Here is a 25,247-nt window from a genome sequence, read left to right on the forward strand (position 1 = left end):
GTGATATGGAGTACCTGCAGTATGTGGCAGCACAATGCACCTAATTGAAAAACGTATGTTTTGTGGGTGTCCGGATACTTTTGATCACATAGTGTACATCGTGTTCGAACTTTATGTGTTACCTCGAAGACAACGGTCTATTGACACACATCAACACGGATTTAGAAAACGTCTTTCTTGTGAAACACAACTAGCTCTTTACTCACACGAAGTGTTGAGTACTATTTACAAGCGAGTTCAAATTGATTTCGTATTTCTGGGTATCCGGAAGTTTTTCACACTGTACCTCACAAGCTGCTTGTAGTCAAATTGCGTGCTTATGAAACATCGTCTCAGGTATGTGACTGGATTCGTGATTTCCTATCAGAGGGGTCACAGTTCGTAGTAACTGACGGAAAGTCATCGAGTAAAACAAAAGTGAGTTCTGGCATTCCCCAAGGTAGGGTTATAGGTCCTCTGCTGTTCCTTGTCTATATAAATGGTTTAGGAGATAATCTGAGCAGCCGTCTTAGGTTGTTTGCAGATGATGCTGTCTTCTGTCGTCTAGTAAACTTATCAGAAGAAAAAACAAATTGCAAAACGATCTAGAAAAGATATCTATACGGTGCGAAAATTGGCAATTGACCCTAAAAAATGAAGAGTGGTTGGTGGGTCACGTTGTCCATAAACAGCCCTTTTCAATCTACCCCAGGCATGTTCGATAGGGTTCATGTCTGGAGAACATGCTGGCCACTCTAGTCGAGCAATGTCGTTATCCTCAAGGAAATCATTCACAACATGTGCACGATGGGGGCGCGAATTGTTGTGTATGAAGGCGAATGCCTCGCCAGTATGCTGCCGATATGGTTGCACTATCGGTCGGAAGATGGCATTCACGTATCGTACAGCCGTTATGGCGCCTTCCATGACCAACAGCGGTGTACGTCGACCCTACATAATGCCGCCCCAAAATAGCAGGGAACCTCCACCTTGCTGCACTCGCTGGACACTGTATCTAAGGCGTTCAGCCTGATCGAGTTGCCTCCAAACACGTCTCCGACGTTTGTCTAGTTGAAGGCATATGCTCATCGGTGAAGAGAACTTGATGCCAATCCTGAGCGGCCATTCCGCATGTTGCTGGGCCCATCTGTACCGCACTGCATGGTGTCCTGGCTGCATAGATGGACCTCACTATGGATGTCGGGAGTGAATTTGCGTATCGTGCAGCCTACTGTGCACAGTTTGAGTCGTAACACGACGTCCTGTGACTGCACGAAAAGCATTATTCAACATGATGGCGTTGCTATCAGGGTTCCTCCGGGCCATAATCCGTAGGTAGCGGTCATCCAATGCAGTAGTAGACCTTAGGTGGCCGCAGCGAGGCATGTCATCGACAGTTCCTGTCTCTCTGTATCTCCTCCATGTCCAAACAACATTGTTTTGGTTCACTCCAAGACGTTTGGTCCCTTCCCTTGCTGAGTGCCCTTCCTGGCACAAAGTAACAATGTGGACGCGATCGAACCACGGTATTGACTGTCTAGGCATGGTTGAACTACAGACACCGCGAGCCGCGTACCTCCTTCCTGGTGGAATGACTGGAGCTGATCAGCCCTCCTTCTAATAGGCGCTGCTCATGCATGGTTGTTTACGTCTTTGGGCGAGTTTAGTGACAACCCTGAACAGTCAAAGGGACTGTGTCTGTGATACAATATCCACAGTCAACGTCTATCTTAAGGAGTTCTGGGAACCAGGGTGACGCAAAACTTTTTTTGATGTGCGTACTTACGGAATACTCTTCCAGATATTCCGCAGAAAGTGCCCTCTTTATGAGAAGAAGCGTGTGACTTATTGGTAAAGCGGCTACTAGATATAAGCTCTAGTCGTATTAACAGAGATGGGCTGAAGTATTATGTGGCAGACAGGCACAGAGAAATGTTGCTACTACAGCTCGCACTTTCGCCTTTTTGGATTTTTGTCCCTGGAGACACCGGGGAATCAGAATTTCAAATGTTCGAACAGAGACACTTTCCATATTGTCGTGGGGCATGCCTTTGGACAAAATTTAGAAGAATTTTAAATGTTACGACTGTACATCATAAGGCGAGTTCACGCATGTCTAAAAGCAACAGGAGATTTTGACTGTTTCGCATATAAAAGGTGATCAAAACGTTTCGTTTGAGGGCGTTACTGGAGCGTATATGCAATGTTGCGCGACTCCGGTGCGGGTGTATAAGCACCGTCATGTACATAGGGGATTAGTGTAGCATTCGTGTCTTTCCGACGTGTGTGTGGTAAATGCGGAAACGTAAACTATGGCGACGTTATTACCAAATGCTTCCAAACAGTGCTGTTATTCTTTTATTGGCTACCGGAGGACAAACACCGGCAGACATCCAGCGGAGAATGAAGAATGTGTATGGAGAAGGATGTCTGTCGATAACCACCGTTGTGGAATGGTGCGCCAAGTTCATGATAACGAACACAGGAAAAACTTAGATCCGGGAAAAATCGGTATAACAATTGAAAATTTTCGTAGCTCTGTTGGGAAAGTACCAGAGCTCCAAGCGCTAATAGAAAGCACTGATGCTCAAATCGTTATAGACACTGGAAGCTGACTAAAACCGGAGATAAGTTAAGCCGATAAGGTCACTCTTGGCAACCTGAATAAAATAATAATCAGATCCTCCTCCCAACTCAAATGATACAATTTCTGGAAAGTTAAAAGAAACCTGAGTCTAATTTCAAACACGTACTCGACTCACAATTATAGTTGGTGGTGACTTCAATTTATCCTCGATTTGTTGTCGATAATACGTGTTTCAATCCGTAGGTAAGCATAAAATATCATCCGAAATTGTGCTAAACGAACTCTCTGAAAATTATTTCTAGCAGTTATTTCCTGAGCCCACTCGAATAGTAAACGGTTGTGAAAACACGCTCAACCTCTTAGCAACAAATAGTCCTGAACTAATAACGAGCACCAAACCGAATACAAGAATTAGTGAACACAGCGTTATCATAGCGAGACTGAATATCGTAACCCCAAAATCCGCCAAAAATAAACGAAAAATATACCTATTCAAAAAAACAAATAAAAATTCACTTGACACCTTGCTGAGAGACAGTCTCCACTCCTTTCAAATTATCAAGGTACGTATAGCCAAATGTGGCTTGAATTCAAAGAAACAGTATCGGCAGCAATTGAAAGGTTTATACCAAATAAATTAACAAACGACGGAGCTGATCCAGCGTGGTACACAAAATGGGTATAAACACTGCTACAGAAACAACGAAAAAAGCACGCCAAATTTAAACGATGGTAAAAATTCCAAGACTGGCGACTTTCTACAGAACTCGAAATACAGCGCGGTCTTCAATGAGGGATACTTATAGTTGTTTCCACAACGAAAACTTTGTGTCGAAATCCAGCAGAGAATCCCAGAGGTTCTGGCCCTGTGTAAAGTATGCTAGCGGAAAGACACAATCAATGCCTTCTCTGCGCTATAGCAACGGGAATACTTTAGATGACAGGGCTACTAAGCTAGACTTACTGAACACAGCCTTCCGAAATTCCCTCGCCAAAGATAACGAAGTAAATATTCCGTAATTCGATTCAAGAACAGCATGAGTAGCCTAACAGTAGCTATCCTCGGAGCAGTGAAGGAACGTAAAAACAATAAAAGCAAGTCTCACGGTCCAGACTGTATACCAATTAGGATCCTTTGAGTGTGTGCTGATGCAACAACTCCCTACTTAACAATAATACACAACCGCTTACTCAACGAAAAATCCATACCTAAAGATTGGAAATTTGCAAAGGTCCAACCAATATTCAAGAAAAGCAATAAGAGTAATGCACTAAATTACAAGCCCGTATCATTAACGTCGATATGCAGCGGTATTTTGAAACATACACTATGTGATCAAAAGTGTCCGGACACCTGGCTGAAAATGACTTACAAGTTCGTGGCGCCCTCCATCAGTAATGCTGGAATTCAATATGGTGTTAGCCCATCCTTGACCTTGATGACAGCTTCCAGACCCGCAGGCATACTTTCAATCAGGTGTTGGAACGTTTCATTGGGAATGGCAGAACATTCTTCGAGGAGTGCTGCACTGAGGTGAGGAATCAGTGTCGGTCGGTGAGGCCTGGCACGAAGTCGGCGTTCCATAACATCCCAGAGGTGTTCTATAGGATTCAGGTCAGGACTCTGTGCAGGCCAGTCCATTACAGGGTTGTTATTGTCGTGTAACCACTCCGCCACAGCCCGTGCATTGTGAACAGGTGCTCGATCGTGTTGAAAGATGCAATCCCCGAATTGCTCTTCAACAGTGGGAAGCAAGAAGGTGCTTAAAACATCAACGTAGCCCTACGCTGTGATAGTGCCACGCATAACAAGGGGTGCAAGCTCCCTCCATGAAAACCACGACCACACCATAAAACCACCGCCTCCGAATTATACTGCTGGCGCTACACACGCTGGTAGATGACTTTCACCAGGCATTCGCCATACCCACACCCTACCATCGGATGGCTACATTGTGAACCGGGATTCGTCACTCCACACAACGTTTTTCCACTGTTCAATCGTCCAATGTTTACGCTCCTTACACGACGCGAGGCGTCGTTTGGCATTTACCGGTGTGATGTGTGGCTTAAGAGCAGCCTCTCGACCATGAAATCAAAGTTTTCTCACCTCCCGCCTAACTGTCATAGTACTTGCAGTGGATCCTGCTGCAATTAGGAATTCATGTGTGATGATCTGGATAGATGTCTGCATATTACACATTACGACCCTCTTCAACTGTCGGCGGTCTCTGTTAGTCAACAGACGAGGTCTACCTGTACGCTTTTGTGCTGCACATGTCCCTTGACGTTTTCACTTCACTTTCACATCAGAAACAGTAGACCTAGAAATGTTGAGGAGCGTGGAAATGTCGCGTACAGACGTATGACATAAGTGACATCCAATCACCTGACCACGTTCGAAGTGCGTGAGTTCCGCGGAGCGCCCCATTCTGCTCTCTCACGATGTCTAATGAGTACTGAGGTCGGTGATATGGAGTACCTGCAGTATGTGGCAGCACAATGCACCTAATTGAAAAACGTATGTTTTGTGGGTGTCCGGATACTTTTGATCACATAGTGTACATCGTGTTCGAACTTTATGTGTTACCTCGAAGACAACGGTCTATTGACACACATCAACACGGATTTAGAAAACGTCTTTCTTGTGAAACACAACTAGCTCTTTACTCACACGAAGTGTTGAGTACTATTTACAAGCGAGTTCAAATTGATTTCGTATTTCTGGGTATCCGGAAGTTTTTCACACTGTACCTCACAAGCTGCTTGTAGTCAAATTGCGTGCTTATGAAACATCGTCTCAGGTATGTGACTGGATTCGTGATTTCCTATCAGAGAGGTCACAGTTCGTAGTAACTGACGGAAAGTCATCGAGTAAAACAAAAGTGAGTTCTGGCATTCCCCAAGGTAGGGTTATAGGTCCTCTGCTGTTCCTTGTCTATATAAATGGTTTAGGAGATAATCTGAGCAGCCGTCTTAGGTTGTTTGCAGATGATGCTGTCTTCTGTCGTCTAGTAAACTTATCAGAAGAAAAAACAAATTGCAAAACGATCTAGAAAAGATATCTATACGGTGCGAAAATTGGCAATTGACCCTAAATAATGAAAAGTGTGAGGTCATCCACACAAGTCTAAAACGAATTCGTTAAACTTCGGTTACACGATATATCAGTCAAATCAAAATGCCATTAATTCAACTAAAACCTAGGAATTACAATCACGAACAACTTAAATTGGAAAGAACATATAGAGAATGTTGTGGGGAAGGCTAACCAAAGACTACGTTTTATTGGCAGGACACTTATCTCCTCCGAATGCGAAACTATTTTGTTGTCGCCGACCTACACAGGGAGAAACGATCATAATAAAATAAGGGAAATCAGAACTCGCACGGAAAGATATAGGTGTTGGTTTTTTCACACGATGTTTGAGATTGGAATAATTCATTATTATTGTAAAGGGGGTTCGATGAACCCTCCGCCAGGCATTTAAGTGTGAGTTGCAGATCGATGTAGATGTAGAACACATGTCACCACATCGGAAATGTCGTAACGCAGAAGTTACGCCAACTGAAGTGGGAGACATCCGAGCACACCCTATAGGCCTGATCTCTCCCTATGCGATCATCATGCATTCGGACCATTAAAAAAGACCGTGAAAGGTCATCGATTCCTGTCGGACGAGGGCGTGTAGCAGAGAGTTACGGACTTCTCCACGCAGCAGGACACGCTGTTTTACCAAACGGTGTTTTCAACCCGGTGGGTCGGTGGGATGATTGTCTCAATGGTCACGGCTATTTTGCTTGATTGGCATACCGATTCTGGACTGTAAGGCAGTCGAACGGAAACGTTCTGAACGCCCCTTATGAATTTAAATCATTTTTTAACTTTGTGAACAATCACAAAAGTTACAGTCACCATTTTTTCCTAGAATTTTTATGTTTCTACTAAGCAATTCCTACCGGTAACTTCTGTACTCTTCCATATCACACGCTAAGTAAAAGCAACATCACTGTTCCCATTTCTTCATTTCAGTCTGAATTTTAATAGTAGTGCGTTCATACACAGTATGGCAACGTTGAGAACGCAAGCTTACTTCTGTTCACCAAACGAGTGGGGTGCCGCAGTGGTAAACACTGCATTCGAATTTTGGAGGACCGAACCCAAACATTCAGATTACTTTTTCCCGTGGTTTACCTACATTATTTAACGCGAATGCTGCAATGGTTTCTTTGGTAAGTACTCGGTCGGTTTCTTTTCGCCATAGTCCCCCATTACGTGCACATGCTCCTTCTCTAGTGAGCTCGTTGTTGACAAGACGTTAACTCTAATCTCCCTTCTATTCAAACTCGATTTTTGTATGTTATTGTACGGAGTGTGTCCACACATTTATAACAAACGGCTTCTTTCCTATTTTTGAAAGTCACGGGTATGTACACTTCTTTAAATGGTTACTTTTTCGATCTTTGAGTGTTCGTTTATTTCCCTGTGGGCACTGTGACACTTTCACTTCTATGTCATTCGTTTTTATCCATTACATAGCATGATGCGGCACCTACCGAGATCATCATATCGATGGTAGGCAATGAAAACCACGGAACTCCATTTGTCTGTGAAAACCTCGTAATTCCAGTAAGCAGTAAATCCATTATCAAAGGGATATCTGAAAGATCATGGATTTCTCTACTCTGTCAATAACTAGGGTTTTACTATATAGGCTAGTTACACATATAGCAACATTGTATCACTTTATATATTTTTTAAGAATCCGTTTTTGTTTCTCTTGTAAAATTTAAAAAAATCGAATTACATGGTTTTCATTGCCTACCGCTGATAAACAACAATTGACCATACAATGAACAACATGTCAATGGCACTTATATGGAAACCAGCATTAGCTTCCAGTTAGACATTTCCCGTCCTCCAAGGCGTTTGTTTTCTTTTTTAATTTTTAGTGTTCCGTACCTCAATAGGTAAAAATGGAACCTTTATAGGATCGCTTTATCGTCCACATGTCTGTCTGTCTGTCTGTCTGTCCAACTGTTAAGACCCCTTTCTCTCAGGAACTGATAGATGTATCAAGTTGAAGTTTATGTCGCCTACTAAGGCCTGGCAGTGTAAAACATTTAAGCTTCTAATTCAATGTCATTTATGTCACATATTTCGATATATATACCAAGATGGTATCTGTTCTTTCGGACATGTCCGAAAGAACAGATACCATCTTAGTATATATATCGAAACATGTGACCAAGCAGCTCGTTAGAATGAAATTACAATGAAATGAAATCCCTTAGCTGCTTACAGGCGTTGACATACGTCAACGGGGACAGATGAAAATGTGCGGCCCGACCGGGACTCGAAACCGGGATCTCCCGCTTACATGGCAGACGCTCTATCCATCTGAGCCGCCGAGGACACATAGGACAGTGCGACAGCACGGACAAACAGTGCCCGAACTCTTACGGGAATCGGCAACGCGCCGCGAGTAATGAGTATAATGGGCGGGGGCACTACGAATGTAGTGCTGCACAATACGTTGAGAATGTGGGTTTTGCGGGACGCGTGCCAGAGATAAGTCCCTGCAGTCGCACTGTCCACCGTGTCCGCGGTGGCTCAGATGGATAGAGCGTCTGCCATGTAAGCAGGCGATCCCGGGTTCGAGTCTCGGTCGGGCCACGCATTTTCATCTGTCCCGATTGACGTATGTCAACTCCTGTGAGCAGTTACGGGTTTTCATTTCATTGTAATTACTTATTTCGATACTCGCAAACTCACTCACCAAAACCTACATGGTTTTTCCCGCTGACTACGAATCATGAAATTTTCAAAGGAGGAAGGTTTCACAATACATGTAAGAGAAAAAGCCGAAAATTATTAATTTGTAATTATATCACACGAAATTTTACTTTGTTATTTATCATCCGACCGTCAGTTTTTCCGTCTGTTGAGATTCCTGTTTCTCACAAGGGAACCTCCCCATCGCACCCCCCTCAGATTTAGTTATAATTTGGCACAGGGATAGGCCTTGAAAAACTGAACACAGATCAATCGAGAAAACAGGAAGAAGTTGTGTGGAACTATGAAAAAAATAAGCAAAATATACAAACTGAGTAGTCCATGCGCAACGTAGGCAACATCAAGGAGATTATTAGCTTCCGAGCGCCGTGGTCCCGTGGTTGGCGTGAGTAGCTCTGGAACGACAGGTCCTTGGTTCAAATCTTCTCTCTGTTGAAAATTTTAATTTTTTATTTTCAGATAATTATCAAAGTTCAGGTACTCACACATAATCAACTTCGCTCTCCAAAATTCCAGGACATTTTCAGATTTGCTTGGACATATACAGAATTTGACGGTCTACGCACGGAAACATTTGAAAACGTAAAAAAACATATGTTTTGACAGAGCACAGGGAAAACTGTGCGACTCTGAAACTGTTGCATTCATTTGATGCAGTTTATGTGACAAACTCTTATGTTTTCATCACTTTTTTTGGAGTGATTATCACATCCACAAGAAAACCTAAATCGGGCATGGTAGAAGAATCTTTTTACCCATTCGCCAAGTGTGCAAGTTAGGTGGGTCGACAACATATTCCTGTCATGTGACGCACATGCCGTCACCAGTGTCGTAAAGAATATATCAGACGTGTTTTCCTGTGGAGGAATCGGTTGACCCATGACCTTGCGATCAAATGTTTTCGGTTCCTATTGGAGAGGCACGTCCGTTCGTCTACTAATCGCACGGTTTTGCGGTGCGGTCGCAAAACACAGACACTAAACTTATTACAGTGAACAGAGGCGTCGATGAATGATCGTAACTTTGCGAAAGTAAAGAAAGTAAAATTTTCGCTCGAGGGAGGACTCGAACGAAGGACCTTTCGTTCCGCAGTTGCTCACTCTAACCACGAGACCACGGCGCTCATCAGCTATCGTTTTCCTTTATGTTGCATATCTTGCACATTGACTACTCAGTTTGTATATTTTGCTTATTTTTTCATAGTTCCACACAATTTCTCCCTGTTTTCTCGATTGATCTGTGTTTAGTTTTTCAAGGCCTATCCACTGTGTCAATTTATAACTAAATCTGAGGGGGGTGCGATGGGGAGGTTCCCTTGTCAGGAATTACAATAGCAAATAAGAAATTACACAAAAAATTCAAATTTAAACCTTAAAATTACAACATCCTCGAAAGCCTTGGAATTCCCGGGTCTGACATCTTGCGAGTATCTACTCGTATATTGATAACAAGCAGAAATTGTCGATATTCTCGATTCCGTCAGAACGCGTGTCTTACTCGTACTTGGCCAACTTTTTTTATCTTTTATATTTTTATTTGTAGACCGTCTGTGGATTATGTAGCGTTCCATTACCTAATAATCGTAGCTCACATCGTCCCATAGAACCAGAGAAAAATAAGTGCGGTCATAGAAATCAGCAACAGAAGTTCCAAGAAAAGGTTGAGAAATACTCTGCAGAGCACTTGTGTGAGTTGAAGCATATAATGTGCACCTTTCTGGCAACAATATTTATAATTTAGATTTTGGTTTACTCCAGGGTGTACATTAACGTTCATTTAATCTTTCTTTGTACATGCAGATCTGTCACATCCGTTTTTCGGTTATATTTAAAACTTCCGTTCAGCCTTGGCTAATTCTTTGGCACCGTAGGTAATTCTTATCGTATTTAAAGAACAACAAGTACATCATCACGTACTACCAAAGTGCTGCTAAAGTATGTATTTATTTATGGACAACCAGTTCCGGTCAAATGACCGCCTTCAGCTCTGCGATACTATTACATCAATTTAAAAGAAGTTTCCTTAGCGTCAAGTACGTAATATTATGAAACTCTTGTCATGTGTAAGTGATAGTTGCTGAATCTGATAATACGCTGAAGCGCCAAGGAAACTGGTACAGGCATGAGAGATACGTAAACATTCAGAGTACGGCGCTGCGGTAACGGCTACATAAGACAACAAGTGTCTGGCGCAGTTGTCAGATCGGGTACTGCTGCTACAAGGCAGGTTATCAAGATTAAAGTGAGTGTGAACATGATGCGATAGTCGGCACACAAGCGATGAGATACAGCATCTCCGAGGTACTGATGAAGTGGGGATTTTTCCGTACGACCATTTTGCGAGTGTACGGCACCCTGAATGTCAGGAATCCGGTAAAACATCAAATCTCCGTTGCTGTCGGTAAAAGAGTCTGCAAGAACAGGACCAACGACGACTGAAGAGAGTCGTTCAACGCGACAGAAGTGCAGCCCGTCCGCAAATTGCTGCAGATATCAATGTTGGGCCATCAACAAGTGTCAGCATGCGAACCATTCAACGAAATATCATGGATATGGGCCCACTTGTGTACCCTTGATGACTGCACGACACACAGCTTTACGCCCGCCTGGGCCCGTCGACAGCGACATTGGACTGTTGACTGGAAACATGTTACCTGGTCGGACGAGTCTCGTTTCAAATTGCATCAAGCGGCTGCACCTCACAAATCCATTGTCTCTCCATGTCAGCAAGGCACTTTTCAAGATGGTCGAGGCTCTGTAATGATGTGGGGCGTGTGCAGTTGGCGTGATATGGACCCCTGATACATCTAGATACGACTGACAGGTGACAAGTACGTAAGCATCTTGTCCGATCAACTGCATCCAATCATGTCCATTGTGCATTCCGACGGACTTGGGCAATTACAGCAGGACAATGCGACACCACACATGTCCATAATTGCTACATAGTGGGCCTGAGTTTAAACACTTCCGCTAGCCACCAAACTTCCCAGACATGAACATTATATAGCATATCTGGGATGCCTTGCAACGTGCTGTTCAGAAGAGATCTCCATCCCCTCGTAGTCTTATGTGGATAGCCCTGCAGGATTCATGGTGTCAGTTTCCTCTAGCACTACTTCAGACATTAGTCGAGTCTGTGCCACGTCCTGTTGCAGCGCTTCTGCTTACTCGCGGTGGCACTACACGATATTTGGCAGGTGCACCATTTCTTTGGCTCTTCAGTGTAATATGTATGACATCAATGAACCTTCCTTTAACGTGTTGTAATGATATCAATGATCTGAAAATGGTTGCTTGGCTGAAAACGGGTTGACAGGCATTGCAGCAGCTGTCAGGTGGTCACGTGATGTGATCCTGTTCTTGAAATATACTGTTCTGAAAAACTTACGGACAAACCAGGTAAAGTAACGTAACATATTAACTAATCTGTGGAAATGAAGAACAGCGCAGGAGCATGTTGCCAGACGTTCTCCAGTCCTGCACAGAAAGTTGGACGATACCACGACGTGATGTCAGCGCGGTTCTTGCGTCAAATAACATGAGACCGAGGCCTACGAGAAAGACAGGCCGCGGCGCGTACGTCACGATGGTAGTCCTGCGCTCGCTCGCTCGCTCCAATCAGCAGACAAACTACGTTTCTACAAGTGTTAACTCGTAACTAGGCGTGTCCGTACAAACGAAAACTGAATCTTCTACTGGAATCCGCTATTATGGAATCTTGCTGTTGTTAGTCCTATAATGATGGGAAGTCCATGGGCCTACTTATAATTTGTTACGGCTGTACTGGCGTACAATAAAATAAAATCATGCTAAAATTATTATCAATTGCATAAGGCACCACTTCCAGCATGTAATGAGTACTATTAGGCGGAAGAGACTAAATGCTATAAACAAGCCGTTATACCATTTATACTGAGTACTGATCTTAAATTAAATTTTGCTGTACTGTTAATCAGTAAGACTTCATAATAGCAGATTCCAGTGGAAGATGCAATTCTCGTTAGTACTTACACGCCCAGCTGAGAGTTAACAGGTTTAGAAACGCATTTTGTCTGCTAAGCTGAGCGAGCGAGCGAGTTTAGGACTACCTTCGTGACGTACGCGCCGCGGCCTGTCTTTCTCGAGGGCCTCGACATGAGACAGTTGAAAGAAAGGGAAGAGAGAATGTGTGTCAGTCAGTGAGAAGTTACGTTGCTATGTGACGCTGTTCTTCCTTGCAACATGGCTCGCAGACAACATCTGGATGACTTAACATCGGAAAGAATCATCGAGAAACTGGAATAAGGACGACTAGTGTGGCGCAGGAGTTTAGTATGGCTCACAGAATTACGAAACGGATTCGTATATTGCGATTACGTATTGACGTCAGCTGTACATTTTATTAGTGATACATGAAAAGTTGTGCCGGACCACAACTCGAACCAGGATTTTCTGCTTATCGCAGATGGTTGCGTTAACCACTTGGCTATTTGTGCACGACTCCAGGACGGATGCAAACTTCCATATGTCATGTTGTCCAATCCCCTATGGTCGCACTTGGTGATTCCTGCACGAGGAGAGAGAAAATTTTCATTACCGTCATTTTAGGGCCTCGAGGCATATTTACCACTGGTTTATACGTGCATACATGTTTGAAGGACATTTTAATGTAACATGGAGACATTATATAAACGTAGACTTTGTGTAAATCGTTGGCTCACAGCATTGTTATGCGAGCATGGAGAGTATTCCGAACCACAGATACTGTTGCCCGAAGGAGAGGAGGTGATCGAGCAGGCCAATTATCGCAGCAGATGATCGCAGCATTGTGGAATAGGTAAGAAGGGACCTACGTCAAACAGCGGATGCAGTTGCAAGAGGACTGCAAGACACGCAGTCTCACACTCCACAGTGTCGCGACGACTGCGTGGGGTGATCTTTTTCAACGACGACCAGTACGTTGTGTCCCGTTGACACCATTTCCGATGGTACTGACGTAATATGCCCAGAAAATTTGTCGAACATGATCGTTTGGTGGTCCAGGTGTTGTTGCGTTGACGTACTAACCTCCTTATCTTTGAGCACAGAACGCTCACCGGTCAACGTTACTGTGAAACTGTACTTCTTCCCAATGTTTTTTCCTAGCCAGTGTTGCGGCCAACACGGGAGCTCGTTGCAGAGTATGCACTGCCGTCCGTGATCACAAATCCTTTTAAGACCCATGTGCCGCCATTTGTAATGTCCAGGGGCCACCATGAATCATGATGACATCAGTGTACTTATTGTATTTGAATAAAAGTGTCACATCGTTAGTCTCGTTGCGTATTTATTTCAGTTACCTTCTGTACTAAACTCCAGCAGTTCTTCCTATGTATGGTCCAATTTTCACAGAACTATGTTACTTGTCACTGACACGTTACGCGAAAACCACTTTCATCCTTATGTTTTCCACACCATTGTCTTTGAGTCTGGGCATTAGTTCTTGCAGGAAACTTTTATCGTACCTGTAGTACTAGCACGTAATTTGTTATAGAGTTTCTTTGCAAGTTTTCGTCTTTAATAGTGATTGTCACATGTCACTGAGGATATCTTTTATTGTGTCGTCTCGTTGTCACTGTAGGCTTGTACCATGGGAAGCAAGGAGAGGATGTTGTTTGGTGGCCAATATCCTCTTTCTGTAATACAAACTGCACACAAGTATTAATAGGGTTCTTTATTAACTTAAACAGGAAGCTTCTTAACTTAAGATAGTTCAGGTGCTATGGTATGAGCTCTTCCACGCTAACCTCACTGCTGGTGAAGTACAAGTCCGCTGTGTACTCTGCTCTGGTCGCTATGTACTACCTGAGACTGACTGTCTGTGATTGCAAGTGACTGGGCTGCGACTGAAGACTCGACTCGATGACTCACTGGATGACATTGGGCGCTATGGTCCGTGGCGGCGATCTAACAAGGGAACCTCCCCATCGCACCCCCCTCAAATTTAGTTATAATTTGGCACAGGGGATAGGCCTTGAAAAACTGAACACAGATCAGTCGAGAAAACAGGAAGAAGTTGTATGGAACTATGAAAAAATAAGCAAAATATACGAACTGAGTAGTCCATGGGCAACATACGCAACATCTAGGATAATGTGAGCCCAGGAGCACCGTGGTCCCGTGGTTAGCGTAAGCAGCTGCGGAGCGAGAGGTTCCTGGTTTAAGTCTACCCTCGAGCGAAAAGTTTACTGACTTTATTTTTGCAAAGTTATGATCTGTCCGTTCGTTCATTGACGTCTCTGTTCACTGTAATAAGTTTAGGTCTGTGTTTTGCGACCGCACCGCAAAACCGTGCGATTAGTAGACGAAAGGACGTGCCTCTCCAATGGGAACCGAAAACATTTGATCCAGGAAAACACATCTGATATATTCTGTACGACACTGGTGACAGCATGTGCGTCACATGACAGGAATATGTTGTCGACCCACCTAACTTCCACACTTGGCGAATGGGTAAAAAGATTCTTCTACCTTGCCCGATTCAGGTTTTCTTGTGGATGTGATAATCACTCCCAAAAAAGTGATGAAAACATAAGAGTGTGTCACATAAACTGCAACAAATGAATGCAACAGTTTCACAGTCGCATAGTTTTCTCTGTGCTCTGTCAAAACATATGTTTTTAACGTTTTCAAATGTTTCCGTGTGTAGACCGTCAAATCCTGCATCTGTCCAAGCAAATCTGAACATGTCCTGGGATTTTGGAGAGCGAAATCGATTATGTGTGAGTGCCTGAACTATCAATTGTCTGAAAATGAAAGTTAAAACTTTTCGCTTGAGGGAAGACTTGAACCAAGGACCTCTAGTTTCGCAGCTGCTCACGCTAACCACGGGACCACGGCGCTCCTGAGCCCACATTATACTTGTTGTTGCGTATGTGGACTATTCAGTTTGTATATTTTGCTTATTTTTTCATAGTTCCACACAACTTCTTCCTGTTTTCTCGATTGATCTGTGTTCAGTTTTTCAAGGCCTATCCACTGTGCCAAATTATAACTAAATCTGAGGGGGGTGCGATGGGGAGGTTCCCTTGTAAGAACCAGCGGTCGAGAGGGCGTTGGCAGTGCGTTGCTTGTGAGTCTCTCTGCTGCCAGGTGTGTTGCTTGCGACTACCGCAATTTTTATACCCGAAACCGTATCAGTAACAAAATATCAATATTTATCTTTATGTTGTAACGCACCGCCGGCCGGAGTGGCCGTGCGGTTCTGGGCGCTACAGTCTGGAGCCGAGCGACCGCTACGGTCGCAGGTCCGAATCCTGCCTCGGGCATGGATGTGTGTGATGTCCTTAGGTTAGTTAGGTTTAATTAGTTCTAAGTTCTAGGCGACTCATTACCTCAGAAGTTAAGTCGCATAGTACTCAGAGCCATTTGAACCATTTTTTTGTAACGCACCCCTCGGTTTCTGTTGTGATTCTAAATAAGGACTGACATTCTGCAGGGTATGGATCATCCTACCGGAGACGATAATTCCACTGGCTGCCGACGTGAGGCGCCACTTCCGCTACCGGCCGAAGCTACGCGAGTACGCAGAGAACAAGCTGCGGTCACTCAGGATGAGCGTTCTCGAGACCAGTCCTAACGCCAAGGTAGGTGACGGCTCACTTTCCCATAGGAAAATAATTTTCATATCCTCGTTAAGTTGCAAGGCTACTCATATATATTTCATTAGGTCCTTACTGCCTGTCAGAACCGAGCGAGGTGGCGCAGTGACTGGCACACTGGACTCGCATTCGTGAGGGCGACGGTTCAATCCCGCGTCCGGCCATCCTGATTTAGGTTTTCCGTGATTCCCTAAACCTCCAGGCAAATGCCGGGGTGGTTCCTTTGAGAGGGCACGGCCGATTTCCTTCCCCGTCCTTCCCTAATCCGATGAGACCGATGACCTCGCTGTCTGGTCTCCTCCCCCAAACAACCCCAACCTTACTGCCTGTCAACTCTTTTTCTTGTTCTCTCTCGATTTGTACTGATGTGAGTGTTGTCTTATACCTTCCCCCTGCGCATATCCAGGATTCTGTTCTGGGAGGAGAGGGCCGTCAAGCTCAAAGCTGCCCCTCCCCCTCCTCCTCCCAGATATAACTTCCCGTCGTGTCACTATTTAATGAGCCATAGATGGCTAATATTTTTATTATAATAATGTACATTAGTGTACAAAACCTAAGGACGAAAATAGCTTTTCCATGCTCTGACACTGGCTAGTTACATAGCGCGATATATCTTTGACCACACATTGAAAGAAGTGTTACAGTGTAGTACAAAAGGTAATTGAAACAATTACACAATGAGAAGAACAGAAATGACACTTTTTTCAAAGACAATAATTGCACCGAAGTCACTGCAATTCATGAAGGTCACCTGGACATTACAAAAGGGAGAACACAGTTCTTAATAGGGTATGTGACCACAATGGATGGCAATGTATGCTCTGCAATAGGCTCTCATGCTGGCCACAAAGAGTCCTTTGGCAGGGTATTTCATTCCTCCACCAGCGTGGCTGCAAACTGCTGGACGCTCGTTTACGCCTGTATGCATGCTGCGATACGTCTCTCCAACACATCCCACACATGTTGAATGGGATTTAAGTCGGAGGAGCGAGCATGCCATTCCATTTCGCCGAATATCCTCTCGTTCCAAGAGCTCCTCCACCTGGGCGGTTCGATTCGGTCACGGATTGTCATCCATAAAAATTCGCCCTTAAAAGACGCACATGGGAACGTAACACAGTGTGGTAATAATGTTAATCAGTGAACGTACCTTGTTCAAAGACTGAGGTCAGTGCATCCATGCAATATCGCACCTCTGCTCGACTATGTTCCTTGATGCATTAGCTGTTCCCATCCCTCGGCATATGAAGGTAGTCCAGCATTGTCGAACATCATCGTTTCAGTGGTCCAGGTATTATGGTAAGGGGATGCATAATGTTGCACGGGCCTATTGACCTCCAAATCTCTGAGCACAATAAGCTCACCCGATCAAAATTGTTGTGCCACTGAGTCTTTTCTGGGATCCATTTGTCTCTGGCTTCATTTTTACGAGTGACATTGCGCGACCGGATCGAACTCCACAAATGGAGCAGCTCGTGGAGCAACAGGATAGGTGAATGGACTGGTCTGCCCGTGGCCGATCGGTTCTAGGCACTTCAGTCCGGAACCGCGCTACTGCTACGGTCGCAGGTTCGAATTCTGCCTCGGGCATGGATGTGTGTGATGTCCTTAGGTCAGTTAGGTTTAAATAGTTCTAAGTTCTAGGGGAATGATGACCTCAGATGTTAAGTCCCATAGTGCTCAGAGCCATTTGAACCATTTGAACCCCGACTTAAATTCGATCGAGCACATGTGGGATTCGTTGGAAAGACAAACTGCTCCACGTCCACATGCACCAACGACCATTCAACGGTTGTCAACCACGCTGGTGGAAAAACGGTACGCCCTACCACAAGGAACTTTGTTGCAGGCATGCTTTTCTGTCCGTGATCATAACGTGCCATATTGAGGAACATGTCCCGCCTTTTTTAATGTTCAGGGGACCGTCACTAATCGCCGGGAATTCAGTGTAATTATTATCTTTGAATGGGAGTGTCACTTCCGTTCGTCTCACTGTGTTTTTTTCAGTTACTTTTTGTGCTATATTGTAGCAGTTCTTTAGCCGAAACTTTATCCAGCTATGTTACTGGGCAGTGACACGTGATGTGGAAGTTACTTTCGTCCTTAAGCTTTGCTCACCAGCGTAACTGCCCGATCGAGGTGGTGCAGTGGTTAGCACACTGGACTCGCTTTCGGGAGGATGACGATTCAAACCTTTAGGTTTTCCTTGATTTTTCTAAATCGCTTCAGTCAAATGTCGTGATGGTTCCTTCGAAAGGGCACAGTTTGTTTCCTTCCCCAACTAATGGGACCTCGCTGTTTGGTCCCCTCTTCCAAATCTACTAACCAGTGTAATTACCTTCTATTCGCCAGCTTCTCTGTTGTTGACGCATTACGCTGCGAATTTGAGCTATGTCTGGTGTTTGGCTGAATTTTTCACAACAGTATGAGAGACATGGGCTTCATCTCGGACTTGCACTATTCCACAGTGTTCATTCTTAATGTAACCACAGCCAACCAGAAGCTTGTGTTGTGCGTCGAACTCTCAAATGGTTCTAATGGCTCTGAGCACTATGGGACGTAACATCTAAGGTCATCAGTCCCCTAGAACTTAGAACTACTTAAACCTAACTAACCTAAGGACATCACACACATCCATGCCCGAGGCAGGATTCGAACCTGCGACCGTAGCGGTCGTGCGGTTCCAGACTGAAGTGCCTAGAACCGCTCGGCCACACCGGCCGGCGTCGAACTCTCAAACTGTGCCGAACTTGCAACTAGCGTTTTTGTTCGAACAGAAGGAACGAAGGAAATGAAAGAATCGTTTCAACATCACTGAAAGGCAAGGTTCCAGACCCCTGCTTGCATACAGATTTAATCTGCCAAGACGTTTCAAATTAGTGGTCGTTATTGACTAGTTTGTGGTGCATTGTGCTTCCTGCCAGATGGCGCAACACCTCAGGGTGTTTCCTTTTGAGCAGGAGGTGGTGTTCGCGGGGGTGCACGTGCGGCGCACCGACTACGCGGACCACCTGCGGCTGCTCTACAACTCGGACCGGCCGGCGGACGAGCGCTACTACGGCCGGGCCGCCCTCTGGCTCAAATCCACGGTGAGTGTCTACTAGCTTGAGCGTTGGTACACCATGTGATCAAAAGTATCCGGACACCCACAAAAATATACGTTTTTCATATTAGGTGCATTGTGCTGCCACCCTCTGCCAGGTACTCCATATCAGCGACCTCAGTACTCATTAGACATCGTGAAAGAGCAGAATGGGGTGCTCCGCGGAACTCACGGACTTCGAACGTGGTCACGTGATTGGGTGTCACTTGTGTCATACGTCTGTACACCAGATTTCCACACTCCTTAACATCCCTAGGCCCACTGTTTCCGATGTGATAGTGAAGTGGAAACGTGGAGACGTACAGCACAAAAGCGTACAGGTCGACCTCGTCTGTTGACTGTCAGAGACCGCCGACAGTTAGAAGAGGGTCGTAATATATGATAGGCAGACATCTATCCAGACCATCACACAGGAATTCCTAACTGCATCAGGATCTACAGCAAGTACTATGACAGTTAGGCGGGAGGTGAGAAAACTTTGATTTCATGGTCGAGCGGCTGCTCATAAGCCTCACATCACGCCGGTAAATGCCAAACGACGCCTCGTTTCGTGTAAGGAGCGTAGATGGTTCAAATGGCTCTGAGCACTTAACATCTGGGGTCATCAGTCCCCTAGAACTTAGAAATACTTAAACCTAACTAAGGACGTCACACACACCCATGCCCGAGGGAGGACTCGAACCTCCGCCGGGACCAGCCGCACAGTCCATGACTGCAGCGCCATAGACCGCTCGCCTAATCCCGCGCAGTTCCGGACTTAAACACCTAGAACCGCTCGGCCACCGCGGCCGGTAAAGGAGCGTAAACATTGGACGAGTGAACAGTGGAAAAACGTTGTGTGAAGTGACGAATCTCGGTACACAATGTGGCGATCCGATGGCACGGTGTGGGTATGGCGTATGCCCGGTGAGCGTCATCTGTCAGCGTATGTAGTGCCAACAGTAAAATTCGGAGGCGGTTGTGTTATGGCGTGGTCGTGTTTTTTTATGGTTTGCACCGCTTGTTGTTTTGCGTGGCACTGTCACAGCACAGGGCTACATTGATGTTTTAAGCACCTTGTTGCTTCCCACTGTTGAAGAGCAATTCGGGGATGGCGATTCCATCTTTCAACACGATCGAGCACCTGTTCACAATGCACAGCTTATGGCGGAGTGGTTATATGACAATAACATCCCTGTAATGGGCTGTCCTGCACAGAGTCCTGACCTAAATCCTACAGAACACCTCTGGGATGTTGTGGAACGCCGACTTCGTGCCAGGCCTCACCGACCGACATCGATACCTCACCTCAGTGCAGCACTCCGTGAAGAATGGACTGCCATTCCCAAAGAAACCTTCCAGCACCTGACTGAACGTATGCCTGCGAAAGTGAAACCTGTTATCAAGGCTAAGGGTGGGCCAACGCCATATTGAATTCCACCATTACCGATGGATGGCGCCACGATCTTTTAAGTAATTTTCAGCCAGGTGTCTGGATACTTTTGATCAAATAGTGTTCTTCACGCACCCCATATAATTAAAAGTCGTTCTCCAGTGAACACATGGTGTGTCGTGGGGCGATCACTCTGTTTTTAAAATAATTGAAACGCCACGATCGCTTCAATATCGTTTACTAGATGACCGGTTTCAGCACTCTGAAGGTGCCATCATCGGATCTGAAATGTTAATCCACGTTTCAGATCCGATGATGGCACCTTCAGAGTGCTGAAACCGGTCATCTGGTAAACGATGTTGAAGCGATCGTGGCTTTTCAATTATTTTATTAAAAGTCGTCCCACATGCCAGTATAAGAAATCGCCTACTACACAAGATTTATCGAAAATACGTTGCCTGATCAAAAACACAGTGCAGGTAGAAAAAATGATCAGATGTCAATATAAATGTGTACACATACACACCATCGGCTGGTACGTAGATGATTATGAGTTCCAATCGGCTGGTACGTAGATGATTATGAGTTCCAATCCTCTATGACAGTTACCGTTTAACGGCTGCCAGACCGCATTAGCGTTGCCCATATCTAATGGTTCAAATGGCTCTGAGCACTCTGCTGAGGTCATCAGTCGCCTAGAACTTAGAACTACTTAACTAACCTAAGGACAACACACACAGCCATGCCCGAGGCAGGATTCGAACCTGCGACCGTAGCGGTCGCGCGGTTCCAGACTGTAGCGCCTAGAACCGCTCGGCCACCCCGCCCGCTGCCCTTTGCAATTCCTGCTGTAGTTTCCTCCTTGCAACTTCCTTATCTATTCTATACTGCGTAAAACAAAGGATCACTTTTTCGAAACACTGCGACATAGAAGTTTGAAATTTGCCACATGGGAGTTTGAAATTTCCCACAAACATGTCGACAACTTTCCTCTGTAATAGTGTAAAGGCGTGGCGCTCTGCCACGTCACCCTCTGGTCGGCGACGCGTCGGTAAGGTATCGACATATGAGAGAAAAAGGCCAGAGCTCAGAAGTTCATGTGACGTATAAGGTTGCTTAATGATGTCACACTGGGGCCAAATTTCACCACAATTCAGTTCGACGACATCATGGACGGTCATACGATTGGAAGGCCGTTGCACCACCTCTCACATACTTTTCACTCTTTTTCTTGACGCCTGTGTGATGGATCTCAGAACTGCAACGCCCAGCGTTGAAATCACGCGGTTTTCTTCGGGGTGGCCGAGGAAGACATTTCGGACACACCGCCGTTCAGAATCGACATGAAGAGGCCTTATGGGTGGCATGAAGAGCGTCAATGGAACCACCCCTTTCCTTGGGGCGTTCATTCCCACACATTTCGCAGTCCAAAACGACGGTTTGCAGTGCACTGGGCAGGACACCTCCTGAACGATTCGACCCTTCTCTAAGGACACCGTGGGCCAGCAGCTCCACTAACAGCCATCGCACCCCTGTAGAACGCACTTTCACCTTAGTTTTTGCTCTGATATACAGGGAGGCGCCACTAAGGGCCTTCTAAAACCATTAGATAAAATTTGAACGTGATCCGAAGCAGCAAAGGGTGTTTATGCTTTTTCAACCGTCCTACTCCGCGCCCGCCTTTGGCGTGATCAAGCAAGGGTGCCACATTGACAGTGCGTGAGTAAAAGGGAAAAGGGTCCCTCTAAGGGCCCCAAGTTCGGCAACACCCTCGTGCCATCCGCCCATCTTTCTTGAGGGTTGTAGGCCGCTGCAGGCGGGCTACACTGCTGCCCTTGCACTTGCTAGTAGGCAAACTGGTTCGGTGCTGCCTGCAGATGTCTTCGACTCTCATCACTGTCTCTGTACTGGTACATTTCTATAACGTCCTTAACAGAGGTTGGTGGGTTGCACCAAGGGTGTTTCCGGACTAGGGGATATCAAAGGGATCCTTTGTCGTCTTATTCACACATGTGTTAATGTCACCTCCGTGATTACGCCACAAAAAGGCACGAAATTTCATTGTTGAAAAACATAACCACTATTTACTGCTATAGATCGTATTCAAATTTCGTCGAATGTTTCTAAACGGTCCCTAGTGGTTCTACCCTGTACATCAGGGCAAAATTTGCGGCCGCACTGCACTCCAAAGGGATGCGATCGCTTTCAGTAGGGTTGCTGGTCCACGATGTCCTTAGAGAAGGGTTGACTCGTCCAGAGTGTAAGGCTGTCATGCACGACGCCCTCTTGCCCACTGCACTGCGAACTGTCGTTTTCGACTTCGAAATGTGGGGGAATCAACGCCCCAAAGAAAGGGGTGATTGTATCGACGCCCATTATACCACCCCTACAGCCTCTTCGTATCGATTCTGAGCGGCGGTGTAAAGTGCTTCCCTCGGCGGCGCTTAAGAAAAGTGCGTGATTTCAACGTTGGGTGTTGCCGTTTCTGAGCTCCATTGCAGAGGTGCCAAAAGAAGGGGTGAAATGTATGTAAGAGGGGGTGGAACGAGCTTCTTATCGTGTGATAGTCCAAGGCTGCGTTGAGCAGAATTGTGGTGAAATGTGGTCCCAACGTGACATCATTAACACACCGTACTCTTCTGAGCTCTGGCGGTGTCGACACCTCACTGACTGAAGCGTGCCGAGCCTGAGTGTGACGTTGTGGGGCTCTACGCTTTTGCACTGTTACAAAGGAAGGTTGTAGGCACGTCTGAGGCAAATTTCAAACTTCTGTGTCGCCGGGGGAGACGGTTGCGGAGTTTCGAAAAAGTTATCCTTTAACTGTGTTGCGCAGTGCACTTCCAGATCAGGAAACTACATCTGCCTCTTCAAAAATGTCCTGTTTAACAGTTACGCGTCCAGTATGTACACTCTTGCGCACACCATTATCTTAGTTTTCTTTGTGTTTCCTTTTCATTAGGCACATGAATCAGTTTCTGTTCACTGTCATGGATTACTGTAATGTCATCAGCGAACAGTAAGTAATTCCGCCATCGTTTTTTTTTTCTAAATGAACACATTTCCTAGTTACAAACGTCACGTAAAAAAAGAGATATATTCAAGCACACACAGTATGAGCACTGTGCCTTTACGTGTGCGTTTTTTTAAATCAAATAATTCAAGGGAACCGTGTAACACAATAAAAGTCTGACGAAGGTGCGGTCAACGAGTTATAATAAAAACTATCAGCGTTGCATTTAAGTAACAGTTAACACGGCCATAGAAAAACACACACACACACAAGTACACTACGTTATACGTTATTATTTAGCATACACAAACATAATATTACAGAGTTAATGTGATGAACATTTAACATGTAATCCAAAAAACGTTTAGAAAAGGATTGAAATTATGTCTTAAGTTTTTTGAAGGTCGCTAGGTGCTCTCATTATCAAATGTTGAATAATTATAGTCAGGGAAATTTGAGCTCCGTTTTAAGAAAAAGCTAGTTTTTCAGCATCTCAATGGTTATGATGTTATATCTCCTATAATATGTGTTGTATAATGACAGAATTTTGCAGGTACATTCAGTGGCAAATGTGAATACTGTCTGCACAGTGCATTACGGATAGCGTTAGTAATAAAGAGACAACAAACTGAATCGTCATGTTTGATGCAGCAGTTTCACTCTACGAACAGCGAAATTGTATAAAGCGATTAATTTTTTTCCTCTCATTATTTTGTGTGGACTGACGGCGGGAAAAAGTTTCTCAAAGGTTTAAAATTACGTGCAATGTTTGTTACAAGCCTCTAACTGCTATCATTCTCTAATACTGGATGATGTAGTCTAGGTATTCGCGAGCGGCCAGTTAAGCTGCCTCAAGACGAACACGTAGATTTTAACTGTAATACTTGACGTACTGTGTTAAACCTTTAACATAAGATTATACCTCTTAATGAGTAGATTATAGTACAATTTAAAATTTTTAAATTCGGTCAATAATCACACAAAATAATACGAAATTTTGGTTGTCCCAGGAAGCCGTTAGATAGACAGTCTGTAACTGGAACTGTACACCATGAACCATGAACAGTTTTAGCCGTTTATTATGTAAGACGTGTATATTTCTATTGTAAAACCACAATTTATGAAAGATGTTTATATTTTATTAATAGGATTAAGTAGAAATAATATTTGTCATGTTGGAAATAATTGTGGTAGCAGGGAATGTCTGCACCAAAGTACTGTTGGCAAGAGAGGCCGCACATTGATATAATTTTAAAAAGGGCGGGAGAGAGAGCGTATGGATATATTTTAAGAAAAGAGCGGGAAAGACCGCGCATTGATACATTTCGTAATGGTAGGAAGGATTGTCTGCACCAGAAAGCATTGTTGGCAGGAGAGACGGCATTTTAGCGTTCGTAGGAAGTCAGTAGTAAGCGAGATGTGAAGCGAGTCGGTAGCAGGTCTGAAGCAGGAGGTTGAGAGGAGCGGTGTGCCTGCCAGCCACCAGCTATGATTTACAAGAGATTATAAACGGATGTACAGAGACATCAGCTAACTATTATCATAAAAGGAACTATTATTACTGAATCATTTTTTTGAGAAACTCAACACTGCTGAAGGTATGTTTGCGCAATGCTAGTTTAAGATTATTGTAAAAAGTAAGTCCCATTTGAGCATTTGTAAAATCATTTCATTCAGAATATAATTAATTTTTGCCAGCAATATTGCATTACTGATTATAATCCATCCCAAAAACCATCAATGTAAAACTTTGCCAAATTTTATTGTTGTCAAGAAAA

The 25,247-nt window shown here is 44.7% G+C and overlaps 1 protein-coding gene across 1 annotated transcript in view; it reads left to right on the plus strand.

Moving 5' to 3' along the window:
• The window catches only part of LOC126198864 (galactoside alpha-(1,2)-fucosyltransferase 2-like), a 96,972-nt gene that overhangs the window by 63,080 nt on the left and 8,645 nt on the right, over window positions 1–25,247 (plus strand). Inside the window, exons 4-5 of the mRNA XM_049935461.1 lie at window positions 15,822–15,969; window positions 18,945–19,073. Coding sequence (XP_049791418.1) covers window positions 15,822–15,969; window positions 18,945–19,073 — 277 coding nt within the window. The remainder of the gene's footprint in view (window positions 1–15,821; window positions 15,970–18,944; window positions 19,074–25,247) is intronic.

Source organism: Schistocerca nitens, chromosome 8 (genome assembly GCF_023898315.1).
Source record: "Schistocerca nitens isolate TAMUIC-IGC-003100 chromosome 8, iqSchNite1.1, whole genome shotgun sequence".
Lineage (NCBI taxonomy): Eukaryota > Metazoa > Arthropoda > Insecta > Orthoptera > Acrididae > Schistocerca > Schistocerca nitens.